At 53.3% G+C, this 26,936-nt stretch overlaps 9 protein-coding genes across 9 annotated transcripts; 4 read left to right on the top strand and 5 right to left on the bottom strand.

The window, feature by feature from the left end:
• Positions 1-57: 57 nt before the first annotated feature.
• On the bottom strand, positions 58-4,717 carry BO97DRAFT_408075 (Elongator subunit IKI3). The gene is made up of 9 exons (XM_025695771.1): positions 3,421-4,717; positions 3,278-3,370; positions 2,670-3,229; positions 2,465-2,618; positions 2,068-2,410; positions 1,771-2,012; positions 1,586-1,719; positions 1,257-1,536; positions 58-1,195 (listed from the first exon to the last, which is right to left on the bottom strand). Exons 1-9 carry the CDS (start codon positions 4,556-4,558, stop codon positions 144-146), a joined length of 3,996 nt encoding a protein of 1,331 aa, XP_025548177.1. The 5' UTR covers positions 4,559-4,717; the 3' UTR covers positions 58-143.
• Positions 4,718-4,901: 184 nt separating this feature from the next.
• Positions 4,902-5,540, bottom strand: BO97DRAFT_472771 (cytochrome c oxidase VIIc family protein). The gene is made up of 3 exons (XM_025700170.1): positions 5,263-5,540; positions 5,167-5,199; positions 4,902-5,102 (listed from the first exon to the last, which is right to left on the bottom strand). The coding sequence occupies exons 1-3, from the start codon at positions 5,438-5,440 to the stop codon at positions 5,077-5,079; spliced, it is 237 nt and encodes a 78-aa protein (XP_025548176.1). The 5' UTR covers positions 5,441-5,540; the 3' UTR covers positions 4,902-5,076.
• A 251-nt stretch (positions 5,541-5,791) lies between these two features.
• Positions 5,792-9,596, top strand: BO97DRAFT_480330 (ATP-dependent RNA helicase MTR4; the record flags this gene model as incomplete). The annotated part of the gene is made up of 6 exons (XM_025700744.1): positions 5,792-6,574; positions 6,642-6,732; positions 6,791-7,855; positions 7,908-8,503; positions 8,555-9,120; positions 9,193-9,596. The coding sequence occupies 6 exons, from the start codon at positions 5,792-5,794 to the stop codon at positions 9,371-9,373; spliced, it is 3,282 nt and encodes a 1,093-aa protein (XP_025548175.1). The 3' UTR covers positions 9,374-9,596.
• A 1,915-nt stretch (positions 9,597-11,511) lies between these two features.
• BO97DRAFT_192207 (cut8/STS1 family protein) lies at positions 11,512-12,861 on the top strand. The gene is made up of 2 exons (XM_025690473.1): positions 11,512-11,725; positions 11,801-12,861. Exons 1-2 carry the CDS (start codon positions 11,647-11,649, stop codon positions 12,664-12,666), a joined length of 945 nt encoding a protein of 314 aa, XP_025548174.1. The 5' UTR covers positions 11,512-11,646; the 3' UTR covers positions 12,667-12,861.
• A 1,234-nt stretch (positions 12,862-14,095) lies between these two features.
• BO97DRAFT_445841 (DUF3984 domain-containing protein) lies at positions 14,096-16,400 on the bottom strand (the record flags this gene model as incomplete). The annotated part of the gene is made up of 2 exons (XM_025698591.1): positions 14,096-15,579; positions 16,394-16,400. 2 exons carry the CDS (start codon positions 16,398-16,400, stop codon positions 14,096-14,098), a joined length of 1,491 nt encoding a protein of 496 aa, XP_025548173.1.
• Positions 16,401-16,448: 48 nt separating this feature from the next.
• Positions 16,449-19,865, top strand: BO97DRAFT_445840 (uncharacterized protein). Its single transcript, XM_025698590.1, has 5 exons — positions 16,449-17,583; positions 17,648-18,604; positions 18,662-18,979; positions 19,036-19,217; positions 19,360-19,865. Exons 1-5 carry the CDS (start codon positions 16,758-16,760, stop codon positions 19,708-19,710), a joined length of 2,634 nt encoding a protein of 877 aa, XP_025548172.1. The 5' UTR covers positions 16,449-16,757; the 3' UTR covers positions 19,711-19,865.
• Positions 19,866-19,976: 111 nt separating this feature from the next.
• On the bottom strand, positions 19,977-21,326 carry BO97DRAFT_480326 (acetolactate synthase regulatory subunit). Its single transcript, XM_025700743.1, has 2 exons — positions 20,432-21,326; positions 19,977-20,350 (listed from the first exon to the last, which is right to left on the bottom strand). Exons 1-2 carry the CDS (start codon positions 21,244-21,246, stop codon positions 20,173-20,175), a joined length of 993 nt encoding a protein of 330 aa, XP_025548171.1. The 5' UTR covers positions 21,247-21,326; the 3' UTR covers positions 19,977-20,172.
• A 247-nt stretch (positions 21,327-21,573) lies between these two features.
• Positions 21,574-24,476, top strand: BO97DRAFT_408069 (KH domain-containing protein). Its single transcript, XM_025695770.1, has 9 exons — positions 21,574-22,187; positions 22,246-22,325; positions 22,403-22,564; positions 22,765-22,786; positions 22,859-22,911; positions 22,983-23,147; positions 23,200-23,408; positions 23,462-24,029; positions 24,102-24,476. Exons 1-9 carry the CDS (start codon positions 21,989-21,991, stop codon positions 24,123-24,125), a joined length of 1,482 nt encoding a protein of 493 aa, XP_025548170.1. The 5' UTR covers positions 21,574-21,988; the 3' UTR covers positions 24,126-24,476.
• Positions 24,477-24,549: 73 nt separating this feature from the next.
• BO97DRAFT_480324 (putative RecQ family helicase RecQ) lies at positions 24,550-26,825 on the bottom strand. The gene is made up of 4 exons (XM_025700742.1): positions 26,717-26,825; positions 26,525-26,643; positions 26,383-26,417; positions 24,550-26,323 (listed from the first exon to the last, which is right to left on the bottom strand). Exons 1-4 carry the CDS (start codon positions 26,794-26,796, stop codon positions 24,872-24,874), a joined length of 1,686 nt encoding a protein of 561 aa, XP_025548169.1. The 5' UTR covers positions 26,797-26,825; the 3' UTR covers positions 24,550-24,871.
• Between the last annotated feature and the right edge of the window lie 111 nt (positions 26,826-26,936).

Genomic DNA, 26,936 nt, shown 5'->3' with positions numbered 1-26,936 from the left:
ATAATCATGTTAACATTTAATTGAATGAGTTTCCATCCAACATCTCTATGCTTTTTTGTGACCTTTTACCAAACCATTGAATGGAAGAAATAGACAGACAAACCACAACCAAGTAAGCGTCAGAAGCCTGCAGGCTAAAAGCCCTAGTTAAGCAAGGCGGACAACTTCATCTCCTTAACAGCGGGGACCTCCTTGCCCTTGCCCACGTTGGCCGTGGCCGTCACACTATCCCAGAACACGCTCTGTCCACCTCTGCCCGTACCCAGAGGTTCTTCCGCACCGCCGAGATCAGCATTCTCAAGCTCACCATCTGCCGCATCCTTGGCGCCGTTATCAGCAGCAACCAAAGCGCCGAACACCTCCTCCCGACTGTCAGAGCAGAGCTTTAGGACCTCCTGCATCGCCTTCTCGATGGCGGCGGCGCGCTCGCGCATGCCCCGACGCAGCAGCGCATCAATGAGCACCTCCACCTCGGCGACGGTCGCGTTGGCCCTCTCCAAAAGACGCCGCACGCTGTTGACGAGGTACTCCTCCTCGTAGACGGTGCCCTTCTTGCCGCGGGCGCGCTTGCGCTCCTCCTTGCGGCGGGTCTTGGACGTGTGGCGCGAGGAGGTTGTCTTGCCGGTCTTGCCGGTGTTGCCCGTGTAGCGGGTGAACATGGAGCGGCCGGCCAGCGTCGACGCATCCGTCGGCGCCAGCGAGACGTTGTCGGGGATGTCGACGTTGCCGTCACCGCCCAGCGCCGGGTCGCCGCCGAAGTAGGCCAGCGGGTCCGTGGCGCGACGCACCCGCAGCTCGCGGATTCGCGGCACCTGCGAGTTGAGCTGCGACCGGAAGTCCGCTAGCAGGTCCGTCATCGCGCCCATCGCGTCCGAAAGCCCGCCGTCGACGATCTCCGCGATCAGCGTCTGCTGGCCGTGCAGGGCGAGGAGCCGCGTCGCCTCCGAGAATTTGGCCCCGCGGCACAGGAGCCGCGCCGCTGCCGGGATGTCGCCGAGGTGCTCGGCGTGGATCTGCGCCGCCGAGATGTAGTCCTTTGTTTCTTCGGTGAGCGTGGCTGCGAGCGTGCTGGCGTGCGTGGAGAGTTCCTCCGCCGAGAGGGGCACCATCATCGCGCAGTAGATGGATTCACGCCAGAGGTGGGCGAGGTGGTAGCATTTGTAGGCGTCGGTGTAGAGGGACAGCGATTCGTAGGCTGGTGAACGGTGAGGTTAGCTGGAGGTTCGAGATTAGTGGAGGGGTATGTGTCCACGTACCAATGCCTGCTTCCTTGTACTTGGATCGGTCGAAGAGGTGGTCGGCGTACAGGTGGCTTATGTCCCGTAGTTGCTCGGCCTGGTACCTGTACAGGTCGATGGCGTCCTTGTATAGCGTGTGCTTGATAGCATAGGCACGGAGCTCCTCATGAGCATTTAGTGCATGGAGGTGCTTCAAGGCCTTTGAAGTGCGTCCGAGGTAGTTGTCAATCTCGAATTGACGTCGAAGCTCGGGCAGTTGCTGCAGCTTTCTCAGGAACGGGAGGTATTCGCGGGGGTCCTGCGTACTGTGAGCTTGCATCTAGGTGAAGGGGAATCGGGGCTCTGACTCTCTGGGCTTGCTGAGCAACAAGTAGAGTGAGCTCGAGGTCATAGAGACCCAATGCATTGTTGTACAAGAGATTAGCATCCGTCAGGAAGCACATGTGCTCCACCGCATCGTCGGCTTGTTCGGAGCTTTGGTCTACTACCCAGTTAGTAAATATCCCAGATGTGCGAAGAACAATATCCTTACCCCTTAGACGTGCAACCAGCTGAAGACCTGCCTCAAGGTCGGGCGGGGACTTGCAAACGTGAGCAGTGATCAGGTTGTGAAGGTTGGTATCCAGGCGCTTCTCAAGTGTAGTCAAGAAAGCATCGCAGATCCGGTTGACTTTACTGCTCTTGCTAGAAGGAGCGGCTAGCGCAGCGAGAGCGGATTCTTCGGCCTTCTTCTTCAGGGTGTCTTTGTACAATGTCTGTGACACATCCTCCTCACTAGAAATCCTCACTAAGCATACGCTTTGTTAAGTCTGAAGAAGGGCACTCGTACCTCAAACGGGAGATAAATTCATCGATGAAGTCGATTCTCTTGACCTGATCGACAAACAGTTGAATATTTTCCATGAACTGCTCGGGTGCATAGTCATGAATGATGTTCATGTCCACCATCTGACTACGGCAGGTCAGGAACGCGGCCCGATAGTTTTTACGGTCAATAAATGACCGGATACCCGCAAGCACGAGGGCTCTGGGATAAATGGTCTCAATGTTGCCACGGGGCATCTGCAAGATGACAGCGAACGTCGAAGGCATGACCGTGACCAAGCGTCCTCCGCGCTCAATGCTTCTGCAGCGTTCGTCCGTTTCAGGAGTATCGGGAGGTACATCCATTTCTATGTTACCCACGTCAGTAATTGTAGGGCGAGCACTGCCATGGTTAAGCGTACCTTCTGCTCTCGTGAGGTGTACAAATTTGATGAGATGTAACGAGGTGGTGAAAATGACGTGAGCTTGGGTGACGATGAACGAGGTACAGTTCTTAGCAAGTAGGGCCTTGTTGGCATACAAAGCCCCCGACTTGGTCATAGAGATAAGAAGTGTCTTGCGAAACGTCAGTAATCGGGATTAAACGGTCAGCGGACGACAAAATACCTCATCTTCAGATATCTGCACAGCTTGAGCCCAGTACGTATCGACAGAGGGACTTTGATTCCATGGTACAACCTCGAACTGCTCGGGGGATGGCATTGAGATGGAAGAGTAGGTGATCGGCTGGGTTGGTCCTAGGTTATGAGAGAACCACAACGATTCATGCCCAAGCGATGCGAACATGGACACAATTTGTTCTGAGTCAACTGCTTGGTAGGCGACCTTCGTCTCTCGGGTCTCAAGCGTAGTCCGCTCTATGCAGGTGTTGTTGGGCCCATTGCCCTTCAGAACGTAAACTTCGGTCTCATTGACAAAAACGATCTGACGAGGCCGGCTGTCCGGGGCATCCGAGAGCGGATAGCTGGACTCGAGGATCGGCACAGGAACTGGTCTAGTCTTAAGGGACCAGAGGAAGACGGAGAATCGATCATTCTCGAGGATAGCAATACGCGTTCCCGACTTGCTAAATGCCACATCAATGATGTTCGAGTCAAGAGTCACTTCATTATGAGCCATAGGAGGCGGTACACCGGCCAGCCTCAAGGGAGTCAGCTTCAGGTTTTCTGTATCATGTTAGCACCCTAGAGTCCTAAATGAAGTCGAACACTTACTTCCGTCTATGACACCGACAGCACCGACATCAGTCGGGCTTGTAGTAGAGCCATGAGCAACGTCAAGCACGAACTCCACGTCCAACATTGACTCTACATGACAATTAGCATAGTTCTGATTATAAGTAGCATGGGTTCCGCACCACAAGCGCCAGCAATAAACCGCAAGGCCTTCTCTTGATGCCACTTGAAAGTGAATGGATTTGTGAAACCGGGGTTCACGACAACAGGGATCTCCTGCTTCAAGTAGTAATGGTAATTGCCCATAGTCCAGAATTGAACGCGATCCTTGAATTGAACGGCGAGTACGGTCGAATCGACGTTCCAGCTTAGATAGATATCCGAGGCCCATGTCAAGCGCTCTTCTTCTGTCAAGCGGAGGGTGAACTCGCCGTGGCGCAAGCCGTTTCGTTCAAAGAAGACCACGTCGATTCTATCATCGCGTCTTTGAATACCGGCGATGAGGTTACCGTAAGGTCTCCAGCTAAGGGCGCCTTCCAGTCCATCAACTGGCTCGCTGATACTATCTAAAGACCCCTCGCGTGAGTAAACTCGAATCGCGCGCCGGATGCCAGCCTCGACGCTGTTCACAGCGACATAGGCACCATCACCCCGCCATGTGATAGTGGTCCTTCCGTCATCGTTACCGCTCAGCTTGCCCTCGTCCACTTTCTCTGGAACGGTGGGATCGCGAAGAGCCTTGGCCCGTTTGCCTTGGAATTGGGTCTCGCGCTTACCCCAACCCACAGAGACATGCTGGGAAGCTTTGAGGTCTTCTTGCGTGAAGGTGATCTCGGCCACATTTTCGAACTCCCTGGTCATGTACAGGAAAGTGTTTGCCCTGGTAGTCAAGGCGAGAAGCTCCTCGTCAGGAGACCAAGCGGCGGCTGTGATACCAACATCAACCGAGCCCACAATCTCGATTTTGTCCTCGCCGGGGAGAGGCTCCTCGCGAACGATGACAATATCACCACCTTCCAGAACTAGGCAGGCAGTCAAGTTATCGGCGAAGTAATGTAGTGACAATACGCGATCGCATTCCAGCTCGGGAAGCGGGCATGGCGCATCCCAGGATGCGATGCACTCGAATACATCGGCTCCTACAGGGTCTGAAAAATAGGCGTCGTGACGCTTTCTGCGCAACTCGATGACTGCATTAGTTGCAGTCGGACCAAAGGTACAAACAACGGCGTCGGACGCAGTGTCCCACGCGGTAGCTGTGAGAGGAAGCTCGTTCTGAAGTTGCACCTCAGCGAGGCGCACGGTTTTAAGGTTGCGCATCTTCGGAATAGCAAGTCTTCTACCCCGCGGCCATCAATCGACGACCGCTTGGAGATATTGCAAGGGAAACAGAAAACCTTGAGATAAAATAAAATTAGAGATTCAAGCTGGCCGTCATAGAAATTAAATTTGAGAGAAGAATGGTGTTTCTGTTCGATTTGGTGGAACGGCAAACCAATGATTGCTCAGGATAGACTATCAGATGCCGAGCCAAAGTTTTAATTTTCCTTTCTTAGACAAAAATCGACCAATGACTTCATCCATATTCTAATAAGGCATCAGACAACCCGCACTACGCACTGCAACTTTCTCTCTCTCTTCAGTATCCAGGAAACTACAATCTAAGCGAGTCTTTAAATGCAATTGCTGCCACAGTTTATTTTCCGAATCAAAATCGTGCTCAATTCATCGACTTTATACAAATTCCCGAAAACATCCGATCTAGGATACACATTCGACCGATTCCCGAGTTCCCCCCATTCGGTTGCGCGCGGAAGAAACACAGCACAAAAGGGCGTTTAGCGGGTCTTGTAGGTTTGCCAGACTGTAATGAAAGTAAGTTAGAAAACTGCGGAAGAGAGGTGCTTGTAGAGCCATTGATAACATACCGGCGATACCGAAGGGAGCACCGAAACCGGTGACTGGTAGAGAAGAGTTAGTGGCATTGAACAACGTAGCCATCCGGCGACGAGGGGAAGACAAACTCATGAAAGCCCAGTATCTCCAGAAGAAGTACTTGGTGAGGGGGTTGAAGGGAAGGTTAGAGCGAGGGCCCTCAGCGTAGTGGTAGGGGCTGCTGAGCTGGGCACGGGTGGTGGAAAAGCCACGACGGGCGACGAAAGAGGTGGCCATTCTGGCGCGAAGAGCGGAGGCAGCGTACATCTTGACCGGTGTTAGGCTCAATTGAAAAGCGATTGGGGAATTGCAAGCAGTTACGCACTTTGATGAAGCAACAGAGCACGAGTGTTGGGGTAATCTTACTAGGAATCAACGGGGCGGAGGAAGAGCTGGGTGGAACGATACTCACGCTCGCGGCGGCTCCCCGGAAGCACCATCACGTGATATACGCTCGGAAAGAGTAAGTTTCACCGGCGGAGAGCAGCTGCCCGCCGCCGCCTTTCATTGTGGTAACCAAAAATTTTGGGGCCGATCGCTTGCCTTCTCTTTGTCTCGAAGAAAAGCGTCGCAACTGTCCAGGCCAGTCTCCGTTCTTGTTTTCGTTGATCGGCCACCATGGATGAGCTTTTCGACGTCTTCGACGATCAGCCCCAGGCTGTCAAGCCGGCTGAGGGAGCACCCAAGAGAGCAAAGAAAGACAAGAGCAAGAAGCGACAGGTCAATGGCGATGTCAAAGCAACCGCCGCCGCACCCGCCGACACGGAGGATGTAGACATCCCCGACGCCCCCGACGCCCCCGACGCCCCCGATGCTTCCACAGACGAGAAGGAGGCCGAACCGGATGAGAAGGAAGCGAGTCCTGTTGCCGACCCTAACGAACAACCTGATGCGAAACGTCCGCGCCTCGCGACAAAGGAAGCTGAGCCTGTCTTGGCCGATTCATTCGAGACGGAGCAGGAGCGCGAGGTCGCTGGAGCCACCGGATTGCAGGCCTCGGCTGATTCCGCATCTTTGAAGCTATCCCACCAAGTTCGACACCAGGTCGCCATCCCGCCGAACTATCCCTACGTGCCCATCTCTCAACACAAGCCTCCGGAGAACCCTGCCCGCGTATGGCCATTTACCCTCGATCCTTTCCAGCAGGTAGCTGTCGCATCCATTCAAAGAGAGGAGAGTGTGCTGGTCTCCGCCCATACCAGTGCCGGAAAGACTGTGGTCGCCGAGTACGCTATCGCGCAGAGCTTGAAGAACAATCAGAGAGTCATCTACACCAGTCCGATCAAGGCGCTCAGCAACCAGAAATTTCGTGAATTCCAACAAGAATTTGGTGACTGTGGCTTGATGACTGGAGATGTTACCATCAATCCGACGGCTACATGTTTGGTCATGACTACCGAGGTGAGTCCTCTTGCGCTGGGACAGGATTTCCGACCACAGTTCGTTAACGGGTCACTTTTTTTTTCAGATTTTGCGTTCCATGCTTTATCGTGGCTCCGAGATCATGCGCGAAGTAGCTTGGGTCATCTTCGATGAGGTCCACTACATGCGCGATGCAAGTAAGTCCTACGAACCTAGCACTTGCATTTACCCGGCAAATGATTGACTATGGTGCAGCTCGAGGTGTGGTTTGGGAGGAAACGATCATTCTCCTGCCCGACAAGGTTCGATATGTTTTCTTGTCCGCGACAATCCCGAATGCTATGCAGTTTGCGGAATGGATTGTCAAGATGCACAACCAACCCTGTCATGTTGTTTACACCGACTTCCGACCAACTCCATTGCAACACTACTTCTATCCTGTTGGCTCCGAAGGCTTGCATCTGATTGTGGATGAGAGGGGAGTTTTCCGCGAAGATAACTTTCAGAAAGCGATGAGCAGCATTGCCGATAAGAAGGGCGATGACCCTTCAGATGCCATGGCCAAGAGGAAAGGAAAGGGCAAGGACAAGCGGTTGAACAAGGGCGGTCAGAATGACGAAAAGAGTGATATGTATAAGATCGTCAAGATGATCATGCTTCGAAACCTCAACCCTGTCATCGTCTTCAGTTTCAGCAAGCGCGAGTGCGAGAACGGTGCCCTTCAGATGAAGAACTTGTCCTTCAACGATCCTTCAGAAAAGGAGATGGTTCAAACAGTCTTTGACAACGCCCTTAAGATGCTTTCGGAAGAAGACCGGAATTTGCCCCAGATCCAGAACCTCCTACCACTTCTGCGCCGTGGTATTGGCGTCCATCACTCTGGACTTCTTCCCATCCTTAAGGAAACCATTGAGATTCTGTTCCAGGAAGGTCTGATTAAGGCGCTATTTGCTACGGAAACTTTCTCTATCGGTTTGAACATGCCGGCAAAGACTGTTGTATTCACGAGCGTGAGGAAATTCGACGGCTTCAGTCAACGCTGGGTTACTCCATCAGAATTCATCCAGATGTCTGGTCGCGCTGGTCGAAGAGGTCTAGATGAACGTGGTATCGTCATTATGATGGTCGGAGAAGAGATGGATCCTGCTGTTGCAAAGGAGATTGTGCGCGGTGAGCAGGATCGACTGAACTCGGCTTTTCACCTGGGCTACAACATGATTCTCAATCTTATGCGTGTGGAGGGCATTTCGCCCGAGTTCATGCTCGAGAGATGTTTCTACCAGTTTCAAAACACAGCCGGTGTTGCTGAGCTTGAAAAACGTACAGTCTATTCATTTTGTCTTGCTTGTTCTCATGCTAACTTATGTTACAGAGCTTGCGGAATTCGAGGAAAAGCGTGCAAACATGAAGATTGAGGATGAAGGCACCATTCGCGAGTATTATGACTTGCGTAAACAGCTTCAGAAATTCAACGACGAGATCCGGACTGTCATCACGTATCCCGACTACTGCCTTCCATTCATACAACCTGGTCGCCTGCTTCAGGTAAAGCATAAGGATCATGATTTCGGCTGGGGTATTGTGGTCAATACCAAACAGCGCAAGGCACCAAAGGGTTCAAGTGAGGAGTACACCCCCCACCAGCAACACGTCGTCGACGTTCTGCTCGAAATTGCTGCTGGCAACTCCGTCGGCACTAAGTCTTTCGAGGACATGCCGGCTGGAGTGCGGCCGCCCAAGGAGGGCGAGAAGACTTCCATGGAGGTCGTTCCAATTGTCCTTAGCTGCATTCATGCCATTGGCAAGCCGCGCCTCTTTCCTCCGAAGGATTTGAAATCTAGGGATACACGGAATTCGATGAAGAAGACTCTTGCTGAAGTACACAAGCGTTTTCCGGATGGCATCGCTACTATGGATCCGCTCGAGGATATGGAAATCAGAGACGACAGTTTCAAGAAGACCCTACGTGTAAGTGGAACCATCTACTAGCAAGGTGGCCTTTACCTAATGGTACAACAGAAAGTTGAAGTTCTTGAGTCCCGACTTTTCACCAACCCCCTGCACAACTCTCCTCGTCTAGCGGAACTGTACGATCAATATTCAGAGAAAGTGGAACTCGGGAACAAGGTCAAGGAGACGAAGAAGAAGATCTCCGATGCCATGTCCATCATGCAGCTCGATGAACTGAAATGTCGCAAGCGGGTCCTGCGTCGATTCGGTTTCATCAATGAAGCCGAGGTCGTGCAACTGAAAGCCAGGGTTGCCTGCGAGATCAGCACGGGTGATGAACTCATGCTCAGCGAGCTGCTCTTCAACGGTTTCTTTAACAAGCTTACGCCGGAGCAAGTGGCCGCCGTTCTGAGTGTCTTCGTGTTTGAGGAAAAGACCAAGGAGACCCCTGCTCTGACACGGGATGAGTTGGCAAAACCCCTCAAGGAGATCCAAGCGCAGGCTCGGATCGTCGCCAAGGTCTCGCAGGAATCCAAGCTGGCCCTTAACGAGGAAGAATACGTCAACAGTTTCCATTGGGAACTGATGGAGGTCATGTATGAATGGGCGAACGGAAAGTCCTTCTCTGACATCTGGTAAGTCAATTTTCACTTTTCTTAAATCACGAATCTTGCTTTCGCAAATTGCTAATTTCCATTTCCTTTTAGCCAAATGACCGATGTTTACGAAGGCAGCTTGATCCGCGTCTTCCGCCGACTTGAGGAGTGTATCCGCCAGATGGCACAGGCAGCCAAGGTCATGGGCAGCGAAGAACTCGAGAGCACTTTCGAAACTGCCTTGACCAAGGTGCGCAGGGATATCGTCGCCGCCCAGTCCCTGTACCTATAAAACACTATACTATCGTCCTTTTTCCCTTCGCGTCTCAGATTCTTCTTTCTCTTTGACTTTTCATGGTCGCGCGGTTTTACATTGGTGGTCGCATCTCTGGCGTCAGGCTTTACAAAAGGTTTCTGTCTGGCTTTTGCCGTTTTCACTCTCGCATCATTTATGTCTAAATATCTCTACCTGTAAATGAGGGTGTCATTTTGTGCGACACTCAATTCTAGACGACGCAGTCCTGTTTCAATCCCAGCTGGCCGTTCCCAGTTGACCCACGATCGACTCGATCTTTTTTATTTTCTTCTTTTGGGCCAGTGTATCAATCGTAGTGATAATGAGTTGATTACCGAAAGGTGAGCTATCAAAGCGAGGGTGTTTCTTGATTTACATGGTGTCAGAGGTTCGAATATTCTGCGTTGGAGAATCGTGAGTCGATTACAAACCTCTTTTTGTCGCCGTGGAGAACAAAGGAAACAGACGTCTTCGGAGCCCATTAACAGTGTTTGTCCCACCAAACGGCGTTTACACTTCTTCCAACGAGCAATGTGTTCAGGTGTAGTCAGGATTTAAAGATCGGGAAGAATCTCCAGGACTCTCTTCCTTAACGCCAAACCTCCGAGCGCACTGTCAAGGCGATGGATAGCAGTGACCCGTACCGATAGGCCCAGCACTCGTATGACGGAGTGCTTTGCTTCTGCTCAGACATGGAGCATCGTAGTGAGGGGGTTATTCGCGGGATAATCCTGATACACCAATGCTGGTGGGGTTGAGGGAGTTTGGTGGGGGTAGGGGGGGCTTGAAATAGCCGATCGATCTATGAGCGGGAACATCAACCTTTCCTTGCTACTATCGTTACAGTGATGGTGACAATGACTAGCGTTCGGTTAGGGTTCTTTCTGTAGTTCTTAGCGTTCCTCGACTCCGGTATCGGGTAGACTAAGCCTGAAATCGTAATTCTACTATTCCCGGCCATGGAGATGAATGGATAACCCCGCATACCATAGATTTAAGATGGTGGTGGTTGGGGGTTTTGTTTAGCGCAAGGTTCGCTTCTGCATTGTGCTCGATCTCTCTATCAAAGCACGTACACTAAGCCCCTTCACCAGCGGGTGTGCATTGATGTGTGGCTGAACCAGAGTTCACGAGGTTTCAGGATCATGGCTGTGAATATCACATTGGTTGTGAGTTGAGCAGTGGCCTTGCCGAGTGGCCTTGGTGTTGCTGGGGTGTTGGCGGGAGTGAACATGTCTGTTCACTAGAATTGGATGGTTCGCTCGGGGGCAGGGGGAGAGACAGCGAGAGAGAGCAATGTCAAGGATTGAGGACCCTCGGGAACTACTGGCTTGCTTTTCCCCCCTATGACGGTGGCAATTGCTGCTGTCATGGTTATCATCGCTCAGATGCGTTCGTTCTATGGGAGTCAAGCGGCGTGGATCTAATTTCCGAGATGAGACCGTGTTCATACTATTGCAGTTGTGCAGAGAGCAATCCGGTTTCGCTGGTGTGAGATCGACGACATTTGAGCCGTAAGGAAGGAATCAAAGAGAGAACTGGGTGGGTTTCTCCAGCATTTCTCATCCTTTTATCGGACAATTGTTTTTAGAGTTGACGCTTGGTGAGTTGTGGTCATGCGGGCGAGGACTATGCGGATGGATTGAGAGACATTGCTGCGGACCCCGGAAATTAATACTGTGGAATTGCCTTGCCACGGGCTATGATACTACTTCTTGCAGATAATATGAGTTCATTATCGTAGGTGAGATAGATGAAAGAGGAGAGAGGGACTGGTTTGACTCTGAGGTATTGAGAAGCTTTGTTGAAGTATATACCAAGTAGTACTCAGTAGTAAAGAAAGTGCATTTCAGGCCTGTGTTGCCTCCCGCAACCCGTCCTGGTCTCCACCGCCTCTGTTTCCAGGCTCTCAGGCTCACTCTCTCTCACTCTCTTTCTTTCTCTCACTCTCTGTCTCTCTCTCTTTCCCCACCACGAAGGCAAAACAGTCATTAACTGAACCGCCTCTCTTTCTCCTTCTTAGTCTTCCCTCTCCTCCTCTTCCTGCAACTCCACCTTACCCTCTTTCCCTTGCTTCTTGCGTCTTTTTTTTTTCCTCCCTCCCCTTTATCTCCCCATAAACACATAACACCCCTCTCTCCTAGGCATCTCCTCGTGCTCCTAGCTGACGACTTTCCTCCCGTCCTTCGTCCTCGTTTTCTTCATCAGCTACGACTTTCCTCTCCTTTTTCCTTCTCGCCCAACGCAACCTTAAGCGGTCGGTGGCCATCATGAACAGTCTGGTGGCTACACCACCTGTACCTCCTCACCACTTTTACGAACCCTCTCGTCTCTCTCCTTCTCGTCCAAGTAAGTCCAATTTCTTATCAGACCCCTGTCTAGCCGTCCCGTTCCCTAATCTAATTGTTCATCTATTTCATCTAGTGTCTACCCCAAGCCACACTCCCAACCGGAAACGGAAAGCCGATGATGATGGCAACGATCATGATGGCCGAATGTCCGCATCTCCCACCAATTCTCCCGCCTTCACCCCTCGAACCCTTCCACCCAATAGACACCATATCAAGCGTGCTCGCCCAAATGTCAGCGGACGGCCGCTTTCTCTCCCCCGCTTGCTAGAAACCTTGGACACCGATGCTCTCCGGGGCGTCCTCCGGTCCATGTGTGAGCGTCATCCAGCTTTGATGGATGAGGTCATTCACACCGCTCCTCGGCCCAGTGTAGCATCCGCCCTTCAGGTGCTGCGGAACTATCAGTCCAACCTTCAATCCTCGTTCCCGTTGGGTGGCAGCTCCGAATCAGATTACGCCTATAACCGAGTCCGGCAGCCTCTGGGGAATTTGTTGGATGCTCTCAGCGACTTCACGCCACATTTCCTCCCGCCAAATGAGACACAAGCCTCGGTATCCTTGAGCTATCTAGATGAGGCGACCGACATAATCCACGCCTTGCCCCGGTGGCACACACCCCAGAACAATCTAGAGCGGGACTCTGCGTACGACGAGATCTGCAAGGCCTGGATTCTGGTGATTCGGGAAGCTGCAAAACGTGGAGGTGGAATCCAGTTACAGTATGGTGGTTGGGATCAGAAGTTGGCCAAACACAACCAGAACTCCGGCGGTAAACTGCAGGCAGCCGTCAACGAGCTTGGTTCTAGCTTAGGGTGGATGCACAGACCGGATGCCCAAGGCTACGGAAGCCCAGGAGGTAATGACCTTGGATCCATCCGCGAACAACTCCTGTCGGGCACATACGGGCTCGGCACCCCCGTCAAAGTTGGGCCATGGTAACGCCGCCAACAATTGACTGCTATACTCATCTCTTCCCGTCGACTTATCCCTCCGATCTACCCTAAAAACTCCATTCTCGCGACACCTCTTTACCCGCCCTCCCGATTCAGAGCTAGTGTCCAAACCTCGACCGTGCAATGTCCACGTATGATACGATCACGATACCTTATCGCATGAAACTAGAGTTGAGGGTCAGCTTGGCGTTTTGCAGTGTTCAAGCAAACTTTTTTTCGTCTTCTGCTTTAATGTGTCATATTTTTGGAAGCCGACGCCTTCATCGTCTGCCCTCGATCTAGATTGCCAGATTTCAGGCTCCGGGTTCAAATTTTTTTCTTTTGTGTCCAACAAATTCCATGCATCCATGTCCGTCTTGCATTATATAGTCTGGCATGGTCTTCTGTCTCTCTCTTTCTGTTCAACATTCCCTTGTCTCCTTCCTTTCCTGCATCCGTTTTCTTTCTCCTCTACGACACATCGGAACCCAAGCACTTCCACCAAACGCCTTCCACATCGTGTTGTCGTTCACAATCCTGTATACCCCTTTTCTCAATTTGTCCCCTCCACTAATCACATTTTATCGGTGTCTGGCTTATTTATTGGGCTTTTGCAAGGAGGCTTTTTCTACACATTCTGCCGGTTGTTCCGGGCCAAAGTTACATGTCAAATTAAAGCAAGAAGCAACAAAGAGCATTCGTTATAGCAGTGGTGGAGATTTGCACAGCTCATTAGGAGCGAAGCGGGAAGGTTCAAAGCGCACGGAGAGGCTAGACTTAGTGTACCCGGTCCAATTGGGTGGCTGCTGTTCCACAGGAGCAAACGTAGGTGAGGACTGAGGCTGCAGTGGAAGGTAGCTGATACGTACAACACAACAAGTCAGGAGCTCAACCCCTCCAAAGTGGCCAATGGGACTCTTTTTTGTATCATGCATTCAATCAGTAAATATCCAGGCACGAGAAGATGGAACGACCCTCCGTAGCCTCATGGGGTCATTAATACGTATAGGATTAGCTGGGACCCACCGACGCTGAACCCGTAGCCCTTGCTCCCTATACAACAGAGATGCTGAGACACCTCACGGCTCATGCTAGGCCATTATTTATGAGTACACCATCCGCTACCCGCCATCCAATGAAAAGCAACGAGAGATCGTGAACCAAATGCCTCAAAGCACCTACGTGTCCCGTGCCCACCCCGGAATTCAAACCTATGATGCAAGCAAAACAAGGGACAAGGGGGAATGGGTGGGGTGGAATGAAGGTGGTAAAGGAAGGCAGAGATCCCGGAGGGTATAACGGGTAGACACATCCACGCATCCACACATCCACACACACCAACAGGTAGGTGTGCATACATGCATACATACAACGGTGCCAGGTTTGCTTTTAGGGGGAGTTTAGGGAATTTCTTTTTTTTTTTGAGAAGCAAAAAATCAGGATAGTGCATGTCTCACAGCGCGGAACAGCCAGCCTGCATCTCCCCAGCCGCCTTGGTCGCCTGGTTTGTCTAATACGGAGAGGGTTTCCGACTCAGCGATGGAGATTGTGTCTGTGTCTTCTGCGGCTGCGGCTGCGGCTGCTGCATCGGGTGATGCGGTGTCGTCTTCTTCGTTGTCATCCTTGGCGTTGTTCTTGACGGTGTCAGCGGATCGTTGGGAGTGGTGGTCGGAGATGGTCACGGTTCGGGGTTCGAGGTCACTGCTGTTGCTGCTGCCGCCAAAGGGAAGTGGCCAGTCTTCGACGCCGAAGAGGGTCCATTCGACCATGCGGTCGATCCAGCTGCCTAGTCCGAAGCCGCGTTCCCGTGTGAGACGTTGCAGTTCTTGCTCGTCGAGCTCGTCGGACTCGGAGTCCGAGTCGGCGTACGGGTAGTCGGAGGCGAAGGAGGCGAAGTCATCGTCCTCCTCGTCCTCGTCGAGTTCGTCGCGCTGGAGGGAGGCCATCTCGGCACGGATGCGCTCGTCGACAAAGTCGGGGACCAGGTGCCGGTGTTTGTCCTGTTGCTGTTGCTGTTCGACCTTTTGGGTGCTGGTGCTGGTGCTGGCGAGAGGCTCGACTGTCCTGCTCTCGCGGCGGGAGGAGGTCGCGGTCGAAGTCGTGGTGGGCGTCATGCCGATGCTAGTCATGGCGAGGTCTGCTCTGCTGGCCATCCGGCTGCTTGGGCGGGATCGTGAGGCCCGTCTGGATCGCGAGTACGCCGCGGCTGGTGTGGACCGTCCGGAACGGCCATGTCGGGGACTACTGCCTCCAGCGGACCATGGGTTATGGTGGTCATGCTGGTTGAGGAAGTCCAGGCTGAGGTGCTGCTCGTCGGAGACCAGGCTCGTCGAGCTCTGTCGCTTCACGAGCCAGCTCTGGCCTTTTTCCTCGCGAGTCGACGAGGCGAGGGCGATGCCGGCGCGGAGCATCCATTCTGTGTCCTGATGGTGCTGCGGCGGGTGACGGGGACGATTGGTGCTGCGGGTGGCACGGTGGGTTTGGCCGTGCAGTTGTTGGTCATGGTGGAGGGGGTTGCTGGCACTCTGGGCTTGCAGATTGGGGTCGCTGGCGTGGTGGAGGCGACTGGAACTCTTGCTCCGAGAATGGTGTCGCGCACGGGACCCGCTGCGGGAATGCGAGTGCGAAAGCACCCCCGGAGTGCCAGGCACGGAGAAGCTAGCCAGATAAGACCTTGCGGTGGGCGGGTCCGGGCTATCGTGGTGACCCCCTTGGTGGGGATGGTTGAAGTAGTCCGAGGCCTCTTCATCGTCGTCGGTGAGAAACCGAGGATTCAATGGAGCGAGAGAGACATGATGCAGCGAAGGGTATGACCGTCGAGACCGGAACGCGCTCTGCGTTGGGAGCTGCGGGGGGACCTGTGTTTGCTGGGTGTTGGTGATGGCGGTGATAAGCAAGACGGAAGGGGAGGAAGGAAAGTCTATATTCTCGGGTTTAAGTCAGATAGTGCTTACCTCCATCTGGCAGGATTGGATCGACTAGATCGGATATCACCTGGGAGGGACTAAGATCCAGTACGTAGTTAGTCACGGTGGGGAGGGAGGAAGGGGAGAAAAGGAAGCGAGAGAGAGAATCGAAAGAGAGACGAAGGGAGGGGAAACTAAACTGACTAGAAGATAATCGCGTCCTTAAGAGGCAATGTTGGAAAATGTGCAGACCGGCTCGAAGCCTTGGCCCGCGCATGTGAAAATGCGGGCGGGCAAGGATGGAATGACAATCGCACCACTGCACTGCACCACTTCCATTCATTCATTCATTCAGTCGATCAGTCGATCAAGCAATCCTTACAATTTTACCGAGGTCAGTTCTCGGGGCTCGAATTATGTTCATGGTTCAGTCTTTGACTCCAGTCTGTGTTCATTGAGTTGGGGTATACAACCTTGGCCCAGTTACCGAGTCCTGGTGGTTGAATCAAAAGTGGAATCGGAAGTGGAAAGTCAACTTACTACCCATACTGACAGGGTCTAAACCAGGTTACAGCTTCTATGTATATATCAGGCTATCTTATGCTACCAAATGGTGCGGTTGTGGACATGCAATGACCGATCCTATATATCTCGCCAGTACCACATCAATTGCTTCATGCGCTTCGCTTGCCGCTCCTGACCTAGTCACTTGGATCCTCGAGTATTGTACCTTGTACGAGCAAACGCCACCTTCAAGTCTGTGTATGCCCCAGGAGGATTAGGTTCAGTATCATGCCACGAGGGAGTTACTTATAGAGGTTGTTTAACTAATCATGGTGACGAAGGATGGTGAGTGAGCAGCAGGAGCGCCACACCGCCCTGGCGAGGGACGATCCCGCCCGTCGGATTGCTTGTCCATCCATTCATCATTCATTCTTCCTCTTCAACATCTCCCCCAACGTACGTCCAAGCTGAAGCTGTCTTTCCCTTTGGCTCCTTGGAGATCATCGTACAACTCCTTTGTATCTCGCTCTTTCTTACTATTCCTCTTGTTCCGCGTCTACTGCATCCTGTAGCAATAGACGCCGCCTCCCTGTTCTGGCTGGGCGTTATCTATCTGGGCCCGGTTCTCTTATCAGGACCTCCCCGAGCTACTTAGTTTTTACCCGTTCGCTGTTCACCAGCTATCGTCATGGCTGATGAGGCAGCCAGGCCTCTTCTAGACGGCGATTCCAGACCCGTCTCTCCTCATCGGTCTCCATTGCCTAACGATGGAAAGACTTCTTCTCTCACTTATCAGGAGCCTCGACCGTACGAATTGTCCGATGAATCCGCTCCTCTACTAGTTCGTCGGGATGACGACGATTTTCTGGGGTACGGCGGGACCGACCCCAGACGACGTTCTTCCGAACTGTCACGCCCTCGCTCTTCTGACATTCCATTGAAGAAACGCCGCGGCAGAATACGATGGCCGATCCTCTGTGCCGCCATCTCACTCATTGCAGTGGCTGCGATCTTAGTCTTCGTTTTCATTGCTCCGGCTGCTGTGAAGGAGTATGTGAAGGATGCAACAGTCTTCCAGCCCACCAATGTCTCAATTGACTCGACCACTGCCACGGGGGTCCGCGCTCGGATACGAGGGAACCTGATTCTCGATGCTCAGCGCATCAGGAAGACACCCGTACGGAATCTGGGTCGGTTTGTCACTTGGATTGGAAGAGAGGTCGAGACGGGTGAATCCGAGGTCGAGGTATATTTACCCGAGTACGGAAATGTCCTGGTGGGCACGGCGTCTCTGCCCTCCCTCAACATCAACATCCAGAACGGCCACATCAACCATGTCGACTTTGTTGCAAATTTGGCCGCGGGTGATATTCAAGGCATTCGCTCAGTGGCCATGGATTGGTTAGATGGCAGACTGGGGCGCGTTCGTCTGGATGGGAAAGCCACAATGCATCTTAAGTCGGGCTTGCTGGACCTGGGCGTACAGACGATCACCGACTCGGTTCTCTTGAGAGGTTCGTATTAGACCCTACATGATGATCTCTGTTATCAGACACAACGAACTGACTGAGTCAATAGAGGGCGACTTCCCTCCTTTGCCCACGGTCAATGTGACCAATTTCAATTTCCACGATGCAGACACCCCTGGGGATGAAGGTGCAATGGCTGTGGATGCGTCTATTGCTGCTTTGGTTGAATCGCCCTTTTCTCTTAGTATCCCTCCTCTCGGCTTTGTAGTATTGGTGCCGAACTGCTCACCGGGCGACCCATTCATTGCAGTTGCCGCTGCTATGACTGAGGGGTTCCCAGTCATTCCTGGCCAACCAACCCAGATTGACGTTAGCGCCCTTATTGAAGGTCTCCCGGACGATTTGACGAAAGCTTGTCCTGGGAAGAAGAACTCTCCGCTTGACCTTTTAGTCCGAAACTACGTCCATGGTCTTGGAATGACGGTTTACGTTCGTGGAGCCGACGCCCCTTCGTTCGATACTCCGGACTGGATGGTGGACGTGCTCAAGAGCGTGACGGTACCATTTCAGTTTACTGGCCACGCCGTGGACAACCTTGTCCGGAATTTTACTATGACGGACGTGCACTTCAGCTTGCCCGACCCTCTGGCAGAGCCGGACTCGCCTGAATCCCGCCCAACAGTCTCTGCGCTGGTGAAGGTCCTGGTAGGGCTGCCGAAGGAGGTCGGCCTCGAATTAGATGTGCCCCGGGTCCGGGCCAATGCCGATGTTTTCTATCTCGGCCACAAAGTTGGGATTCTAGATCTTATGAAGTGGCAACCAGCCAACTCGACTTTGCTAGAAGATGTTGATGGCACCTCGGCGTTACTGGTCGATTTCGCCATCAAGAACGCTCCTTTGGAAGTGACCGATGACGATGTCCTTACGGATCTTCTGCAAGATCTAATCTTCTCTGGTAAATCTGTCAAGCTGGTCGTGGCAGCGAACGTAGACGCGGAAGTCTCCACAGGACTCGGAATCTTGACTATCCGTGAAATTCCAGCAGAAGGGGAGGTTATCGTCAAGCGTTAGTCGCTTAGCCGCTCCGCAATACAAGGCTACCATCCAGCTGACTCTTATATAGCCCCGTACGGTGGCTCACTCGATCAATTCAAGCCCCAGATTGAGTCGCTCAAGTTAAGCGATACGAGTGCTTCGTCACTTCTTGTGGAAGCGAGCGTCAATGTCACAAATCCTACGCCGTATGCTGCTTCAGTACCCTTGATAGATTTTGTAATGCTCTTCAATGGCTCAAGAGTAGCCCACCTGACGGCAAGAAACGCCAAGATCGCCCCCGGCATGAACAGCGGTCTCCGCGTGGACCTTTTATGGAGCCCTCTCGGCCTCGATGGGCCATCTGGCGCCAGCGCTGGCCGGGACCTTCTGTCACAGTATATCTCGGGTAAGCTGATTTGACCACGCCGCGGCCATGTTGGTACCTGACTAGTACTACCGCAGGGTCTAACACTACCGTTACCGTACGAACACACGAGAAGACCATCCCAGCACTACCCGGACTGGGACGGGCCCTTTCTCGACTCGGCCTGGAGGTGCAGATCCCTCATGTGCCAGTACCTCAGGCCCCGGGACATCAACCCGATGCAGGCAAAGGGTCAATGGGATTCATACAGGACGCTACGGTATTATCTACTTTCATGGACACTGCCCTTCTCTATGAGCACAATGCAATCTGATGCCATGTAACCCGTGGTGTGCGTGTTCAGTCTTGCATGGATATACATCCTCTTGGTTGAGTTGACTAATACGGTTGAGTGCTGCTAGATGCACCTGTGGTCATCGACAGCCGAGTTCACCCTCTCTTCGCCGTTCCCCAATACCACCATCGAGATCACTTCGGTAGATGCCCAGGCCTTTTACCAGGCAGAGAGCGAAGAGGCCGAAGTTGGCACGATTGATTACCGGATTCCCTTTCCAGTGCCACCGGGCCTGTCTGTAACCCCGCGGTTGCCGGTGGATCTGAACCTAGGCGGGATTGGCTACGATGCGCTGAAACGAGCCCTTGGCGGCTCTCTCGAGTTGGACACCGTAGCGAAAGTTGGCGTGCAGATCCAGCATTATAGAGAATGGGTGATGTATCATGGCAAGGGCATTAAAGCCAAGGTAAAGCTTTGAGTCGGTCATGCTGTGACTCACTGAATCAAAATCGTTGGGACTAGTGGAGTTTTGGGACTCAGGGGTTTCCCGCAGGCATAGAAGTTCTGTATGGTCTCTATACTGAATGGTATTCAATTTGCAGCACGAAGAAGTTACTGGCGCTTCGTGACTCAACAATCTCTATATCATGAGTAAAGGTAGTTTTTCATACGATAGGCTATACTCGAAGAAAGTGGCACCTTGTCTTGGTCGCCCAAGAATAATTGATTAGACTTAGTACATGACTCATAGCTCGACAAGGGCTAAAACAAACTCAGAAGCTTCAATGACGTATTATCCGAAATAGATTCCTAGCTCAAGTGTTTTGACAAATTTACAGGGATGGAGTCTTGCTTGAAAATAAAAAGAAGAAAAAAAAATACAGACTGGTTCTCATTGCAGGATATTCGACGTTGGATATTTTGAGGTGGGGAGGAAAGTTTAACCAGGGGGAAGGGTGCTAGCATCGACAACGTCGGCAGCGTCCTTCTCCAGCTCCTCGGTAGGCTCAAAGAGAGGAGAACGGGGCAGGGCCATCAGACCGGTACGGGTGGATTCGAGCACACCGAAGGGAGCGATAAGCTTCATGAAGGAGTCGATACGGGAAGGCTTAGCGGAGCTGTTGTCGACATTGCGTATTAGTTTTTGTTATTCGGCAACTCTCCCCGGAACAAAGACACATCATATGGGGGAAACTTACACTTCGACAATGCAGTTGTTGGTGCTGATATCGAGGACCTTGCCGCCGAACTGATGAGTCAAGCGGGTGATGGCATCGAGATGCTCGTGCTTGTGGCGGAGAGCCTGACTCTGGGGCAGGTTGCGAGGGTGGAACTCAGTCTTGGCGATGTTCTTCTGGGAGGCACCGGACTGCTCGCCGGGGGTGGTGATCTCGCGGTGGTGCTGGAGCAGCTCCTCGAAGAACTCGGGGCCCAGGATGCTGACCTTGGCGAGGAGGAGCTCGCGCTGCACCAGCGCCGAGTCGGTGTAATCCAAAACGGCCCAAACGGGGACCAGGTCATCCAGCTGGCGGCGGGCCTGCTCGACGACTCCGTCCTGACCCTGCAGCACGATGGTCATGCGGGACAGATCCTCCACCTCGGTGTTACACACCACCAGACTGTCGATGTTAAAGCCGCGGGCGGCCAGAATTCCCGACACGCGCGACAGCACTCCCGGCTCGTTCTGCACCAGACAGTTCAGGATGTGGCGCTTGGGCGGGTTCGTCGGCGTCGTCGGCGTCTCGTACAGGATAGACGACACCGCCGTCGGCGCGTCCCATTGCGGCGAGGTGTCGGACACGGGCAGCGGGAGTGGCGAGCGGCGGTGCAGCGCCTTGTAGGCGAGTGCGGAGGTCGAGCTGCTGGAGGCTCGCGCCGAGGAGGAGAGGGAGGAGACGTTGCTGAATCGCGGAACAGTAGCGGCCAGGCGCGAGGTCGAGGTCCTGCTGGTCACAGCCAGGAAGGCCGTCGATGACGCTGTCGCAGACAGCATCACGGGGCGCCGGAATGCCATATTTGCCGTGATCAGGGGGGAAGGGGCCCTGCAAGACGGTAAAAAAGGCAGGCTGAGGGGGGAGGGCTTATGGGCGAGGATGCAAACCGGGGGATCGTGAATTAAGTTTCGCAGTCATCGATGGGCATTTTATTTGTCGGGGCCGCCTTCCGACCTCGGGGTTGCTGACTCAGTCCTCCGTTCGCCGGTCGCTCTCAGTGAGCTTTACCATATTGGGGTTAGTCTGCTGTCGGCCCAGACTCTTATCACGTGATTTGGGTTTTACCATTCGATGCATCTTTCCGGAATCGTTTCATTTCTTCTTCTCCTTGTCAGTTGCTGGGGATCGTGGCTTTGCTTCATCGTCATTGATTGCTCACCGTTGATATCACTCTGTTTAACCCTTTCACTTGTATACAGTTGATTATCCTGGCCCGATTCTTGGCTGCCAAGACCTCCAGAGGCAGTCCCAGTTGTTACACTTACACTTACTTCTCGACACTAACCTTACGGACTAAGGCACCCACCACCTTAGCGTCCTCTCTAACCTACCAACTGATCGCCTCTCTGCAACTCCACCGCCTCTGCCCGGGAAAGTCCTTCGCAACCAAGACCTAACCTTGCTTGCTTTGGGACCCTATTTTAGCCTTCTCCTCGCTGTCTTCTCGTTACTTCCGACGCTCCCTTCTCTTTGCATTCGCCGCGCTCCTTCACAGATACCTTTCATATCTGCTTATCCTCACTTCCGGGCCATTTTTTGATCATGGACGAACACCGCCCAAAACGTTCTCGCTTCGACCAGACCGAGCCTGATTCGCGACGCCCGTCGCGCTTCGATCGTCGCTCTCGGTCTCCGTCGTCGCGACAAACGGAATCTACCAGAGCCCGCAGTCCCCTCAGTCGAGAGCCTCGCAGCCCCAGCGCAGACCCCGCAAAGAAATCCGATCCTGCTGCAGCAGCTGGTATGTCTTTACAATGTGTGGCGGTGGAATCGGACAGTGCTGACATGGTTTGATACAGCTGCCGCTGCGGCTAAGATCAACGCCCAGTTACAAGCCAAGAAAGGAATTCAGCATGTCGACGTTCCCCCAATCCGCTCGGTACGGAACCCTGCAGACTCCGAGGGTCGCAAGCCGACAACAAATGAACCATTATGCTAACTACCGACGCTACATAGTCTGGAAGCCCTATGCCCAAGTCCGGCTCGCCGGCGGACGTTGACGCTTCAGGCAAGCTGAACGCCGAAATCTATGTCGCGGATGGAGACTACATCAAGGACATTGAAATTAATGATTTGCGCAACCGCTACACGCTGACCAAAGGCTCTACTCAGAAGATGGTAATTACTCCTATTGCACTTGCTGATCTTCCAGGCATCTTGTTCGCTGGTCGGCGGCCCTACGTTTCCTTCCCTTTGAATTCCCCTGTTCCTCTTCTTGTGTGGTTGTGACTAAAGCTTACCCAAAGTCAAACGAACTCATGCACAGCATCCCACTTTCCCTCATTTGCATCTGCTGACCTCCGCTGCGTGACATCTAGATCAAGGAAGAAACTGGCGCCGGTACGCCTCCATCTCATAACTCTAACAACTGTTATTTGCTCATGAAGGAAGCTCATTGATTCTTTTTTCAAGATGTCACTACCCGAGGAAACTACTACCCTGATAAGAGCATGGCCACGGCCGCGGTATGTTTTGCCCTCGTTCTCAATTAGCGCTTGTTCGACCGTCGAGCTGACAAACTCTGTGTGTACCATAGAACCCGCCTCTTTATCTCCACGTTACGAGTACGAACAAGGAAGGCCTCGAAAAGGCGGTTGCTCTGATTGATGAGCTCATGCAGAAGGAGCTCCCTAACTTGGTCGACGAGCGACGATTCCGCCGACGAGAACCGGAGCAAGTGGAGCGCGATGAATTTGGCCGCGTATGTGATCAAGCCGCAACTCCTCAAATGCTCTTAAGCTGATGATGTATAGCGCAAATGGCCCGAGGAACGTATTCCGGTTGATCTTGAGCCTATCCCAGGGTTCAACCTCCGGGCCCAGGTCGTCGGCCAGGGTGGCGCATACGTCAAGCACATCCAGTCGAAGACTCGCTGCAAGGTCCAGATAAAGGGCCGTGGGTCGGGCTTCATGGAGCCGAGCACCGGCAGAGAAAGCGATGAGCCGATGTTTTTGCACGTTGCGTGAGTAGCAGCAGTCTCCTTCAGTCCCTTCATCACACCTAACCGGACTATAGTGGCCCCGACCCCGCCGATGTTCAGAGCGCCAAAGAGCTGTGTGAGGACCTCCTCGGCAATGTTCGTGAGCAATATCAGCGCTTCAAGGAGAACCCGCCCCAGCATGGTTACGGCGGCTATGGTCAACGTGGCGGTGACCGGTATCACTATGGTGGTGGCGGTGGTGGTGGTGGCGGCGGCGGCAGTGGCGGAGGCTACGGTGGTGGATATGGAAATCACCATCACAGCCGGGATAATACCAGCCATAACTCCCCGTCTGCGTCTGCGAGTCCATCCGCACAGGGTGCTCTAGGAGCCTCTGGCTCTGGCACGCCCACCGCGGCGGACTACAGCGCCCAGTATGCTCAGTACTATGGATCGGATCCGTACGCCGCCTACGGTGGGTACCAAAATTATGTCGCCTACTACCAGTACTACCAGCAGGTCGCCGCTCAGCAGCAGCAACAACAGCAGTCCCAGAGCCCTGCTCCTCCGCCGCCTCCTCCTGCCAGCGAGGCCCCTCCTCCCCCACCACCGGGCTCTGGTTCTCCTCCGCCTCCTCCACCCCCAGGTGGCAGCTACAGTGCCGTAAGTGTTCTCTTCCGGTCAAGTTGAGATCTAATCCATCAAACATACTGATCGTTGGATTTACCCTTCTAGGTCCCACCTCCCCCAGGACTGTAATGTTCTAGCCACGCGCTCTCTAACATTATCCAGGGCGATAAAGGAGATATTCCCAATTTATTAACTCTCGGCCCTCCAGACGTTGATTATCAACACCTGCAAAGCTGCAGTGAAGAAGCTACATCTAGCTAACTATCTATTCAACCTATCCGCTCCGGGACTAAGTCAATACTTGGCTTCTAACCGACTGACTGATCGCTTGGCTAGTATTTGTAGTATCATCTCTTTTTTTATTTTACTTACCTACCTAGCGCATGCTACTATTACTACGGGTCGGTCTTGCTGCTAAACGTTTGTAGAGTCCCCACAAAAGGGGTCCCAGAGAGGGGTATCTGATGCGAATTATTCTTGTCGATTTACTAAAAGCTTATTTTTATATTGTTTTTTTTCAACAACTATAGCTTTCGTCCTAGACATATTGATTCTCGATAGCATGGAGCTGTAGGCCTGCACGACATGTGTCCTGAATAATTCCTGAGATTCCGGGGTCAAAGGTTGCAGTAGACTCATTGTCCATCCTGATTTGCTTTGCTTAATCGGTACATGAGACGCAATGATGAGAGCATGAGGAGCGACTCATAATTGATGAGCGGGTGGACAGTCATGACAAGAATGACCAGATTCATAGCAAAAAGTCGTGTTTGTACAATGTTCCATAGAACAGCTGAAGTAGGGTGGACAAGACAGCCATCAAGCCAGGAGGACGTCCCCGATAATCAATCGAACTGCTACGGTGCAGTTACAATTCAAAGATCGCCAAAATCCCGATACCCCGGAAACATCTCGGGAAACATCTTCTGCATGTACCAGGGGACATGCATATCGACAAAGTCCTCAGCGTGACTCTCCGGCGCCATCCTCGCCTTCCGCTTCGCAACCCCCTGCGACCCCTCTTTACAGAAGTCACATGCAAAATCGCAGGGCGAAGCGGCGTTCACCTGCGTCGATGTCGCGGCCTGCGAACCCATCCTCTCGAGCTCAAGGTCGCCGAAGAACTCCTTGATCATCTCGTGTCTACACCGTGTCGCGGTTTCGCAGTAGCCGATTACCTTCTGAAAGCTGGCTAGTCGCGCGAATTGGTTTTGGACTGTTGCGTTGTTGCGGTTGCTGCTGCCGGTATGGTTGTTGCTGTGGTTGTTGCTGCCGCCGCCGCTGCGGTTGCGGGCGTTCTCGACGTCGCGTTGTAGGCGGTCGAGGATGCGGTCTCGTTCCTGCGTGTTGTAATATACGATCGAGGCGGCAGCGCGGCCGTCGCGCCCAGCGCGTCCGGATTCTTGCACGAAGCCTTCGAAGCTGCGCGGTGGGCTCCAGTGGATGACGAAGCGGACGTGCGGGCTGTCGATTCCCATGCCGAAGGCGGTGGTTGCGACGATGATGTAGAAGGCTGGTTGGGTTGGAGGGGTCTCGGCTTTATTGTGGTGGTTGGTGTTGATGTTGCGTGATTGGGGTGTGGGTTTGGTGGATGTCCATTCGGTTTGGATGCGGGTTCGCTCCTCTGGTGAGAGGCCTGCGTGGTATGCTACGGCGTGGATGCGGCCCTCCCAGACTCGTGAGAGGGCGCTGGCGAGCTTCTCCGAGATGGCTCTGAGGGGCACATAGATGATTCCGGAGACGGGGGGTAGCTTCGCGGCGTCCTCGGCGCCCAGTCGCGCCTCCCTGCGGGTCTGCACGGACCGGAGCCAGGCCACGAAGTCTCTTATTTGGAACTCTTCAGGCTCGGTGGGATCGCTTGCAAAGTCGTCCAGATATCGGACCTCGTAGTGGATGTTTGGTCGGGCGGAGGGGGTGTTGAAGCTCCTCAGCCGGAGGGGATCTAAGCCCAGGAGCTTGATGATGTCTGCGCGGACACGCGGGGTGGCTGTCGCTGTCAGCGCACTGATCGGGACGGGCGGGTTGGTCAGAGCACGCCGGAACCAACCCAGCTCCTTGTAGGCTGGCCTGAAGTCATGGCCCCATTCGCTGATACAGTGGGCTTCGTCGATCGCAATCCGGATCAGCTCCCCCTGAGAGTGGATGGTCTGCAGGTTCCGCCGGAAGGTCTCCGTCTGGCAGAGCTCCGGGGTCACGTACAGGAGCCGGGTCCTGGGATGGCCGGACAGAAGATCCTCCAGGATGGCTCGTCTCTCGGATATCGGGGTCTGCGAGTTGATTGTGGCTACCGCGACTCCGATGGCTTGTAGTGCCTTGACCTGGTCCATCTAGCACACATTCTAAGTAAAGGGCTCGTGCTGTCGGGAGGGAAATCGTCGCGACTTACCATAAGCGCCAGCAGTGGACAAATTACAACAGTCACTGTTAAAGGGAAGGTGAAACCAGTCAGCTAGTGTTGTCACCCATCACGGAAGCGGTAGCTTTGCTTATAGTGATCGTGATAGTGAAAAGAAATGGTTTGGATCAACCTCCATGACTGATTACGGCCGGGAGCTGGAAGCACAAGCTCTTTCCGAACGAGGTATTAGCCTGTAAGAATACATCGTGACCCTCAACCGCGGCCGTGATCACATCCCGTTGCAGTGGCCTGTTCGTCTGATATCAGCAAATCTGCCATCGGAAGCCAGAGCATGGCGGGCGCCTACAGGCCGATTACGCACCGGAAAGAGTTCTTCTGGAAAATTCGGCGCAGATAGAAGTCCAGGTCCACGTTACGGCGCTGCAGACCTCCGCTGATCATATTCACGGCATTTCAAATGGGTTGCAAACGGGGAATCGGAGATGGTGAGATCTCACGGAAGCGCGACGCGCTCCGAGGACCGAATGTGAACGCGATATCACGTGACCGGCTATAACTATTGCCCAGAATAGTAAAGACAC

Source organism: Aspergillus homomorphus (genome assembly GCF_003184865.1).
Source record: "Aspergillus homomorphus CBS 101889 unplaced genomic scaffold BO97scaffold_42, whole genome shotgun sequence".
In the NCBI taxonomy this organism is placed as follows: domain Eukaryota; kingdom Fungi; phylum Ascomycota; class Eurotiomycetes; order Eurotiales; family Aspergillaceae; genus Aspergillus; species Aspergillus homomorphus.
This window is presented reverse-complemented; position numbering and strand designations above follow the sequence as displayed.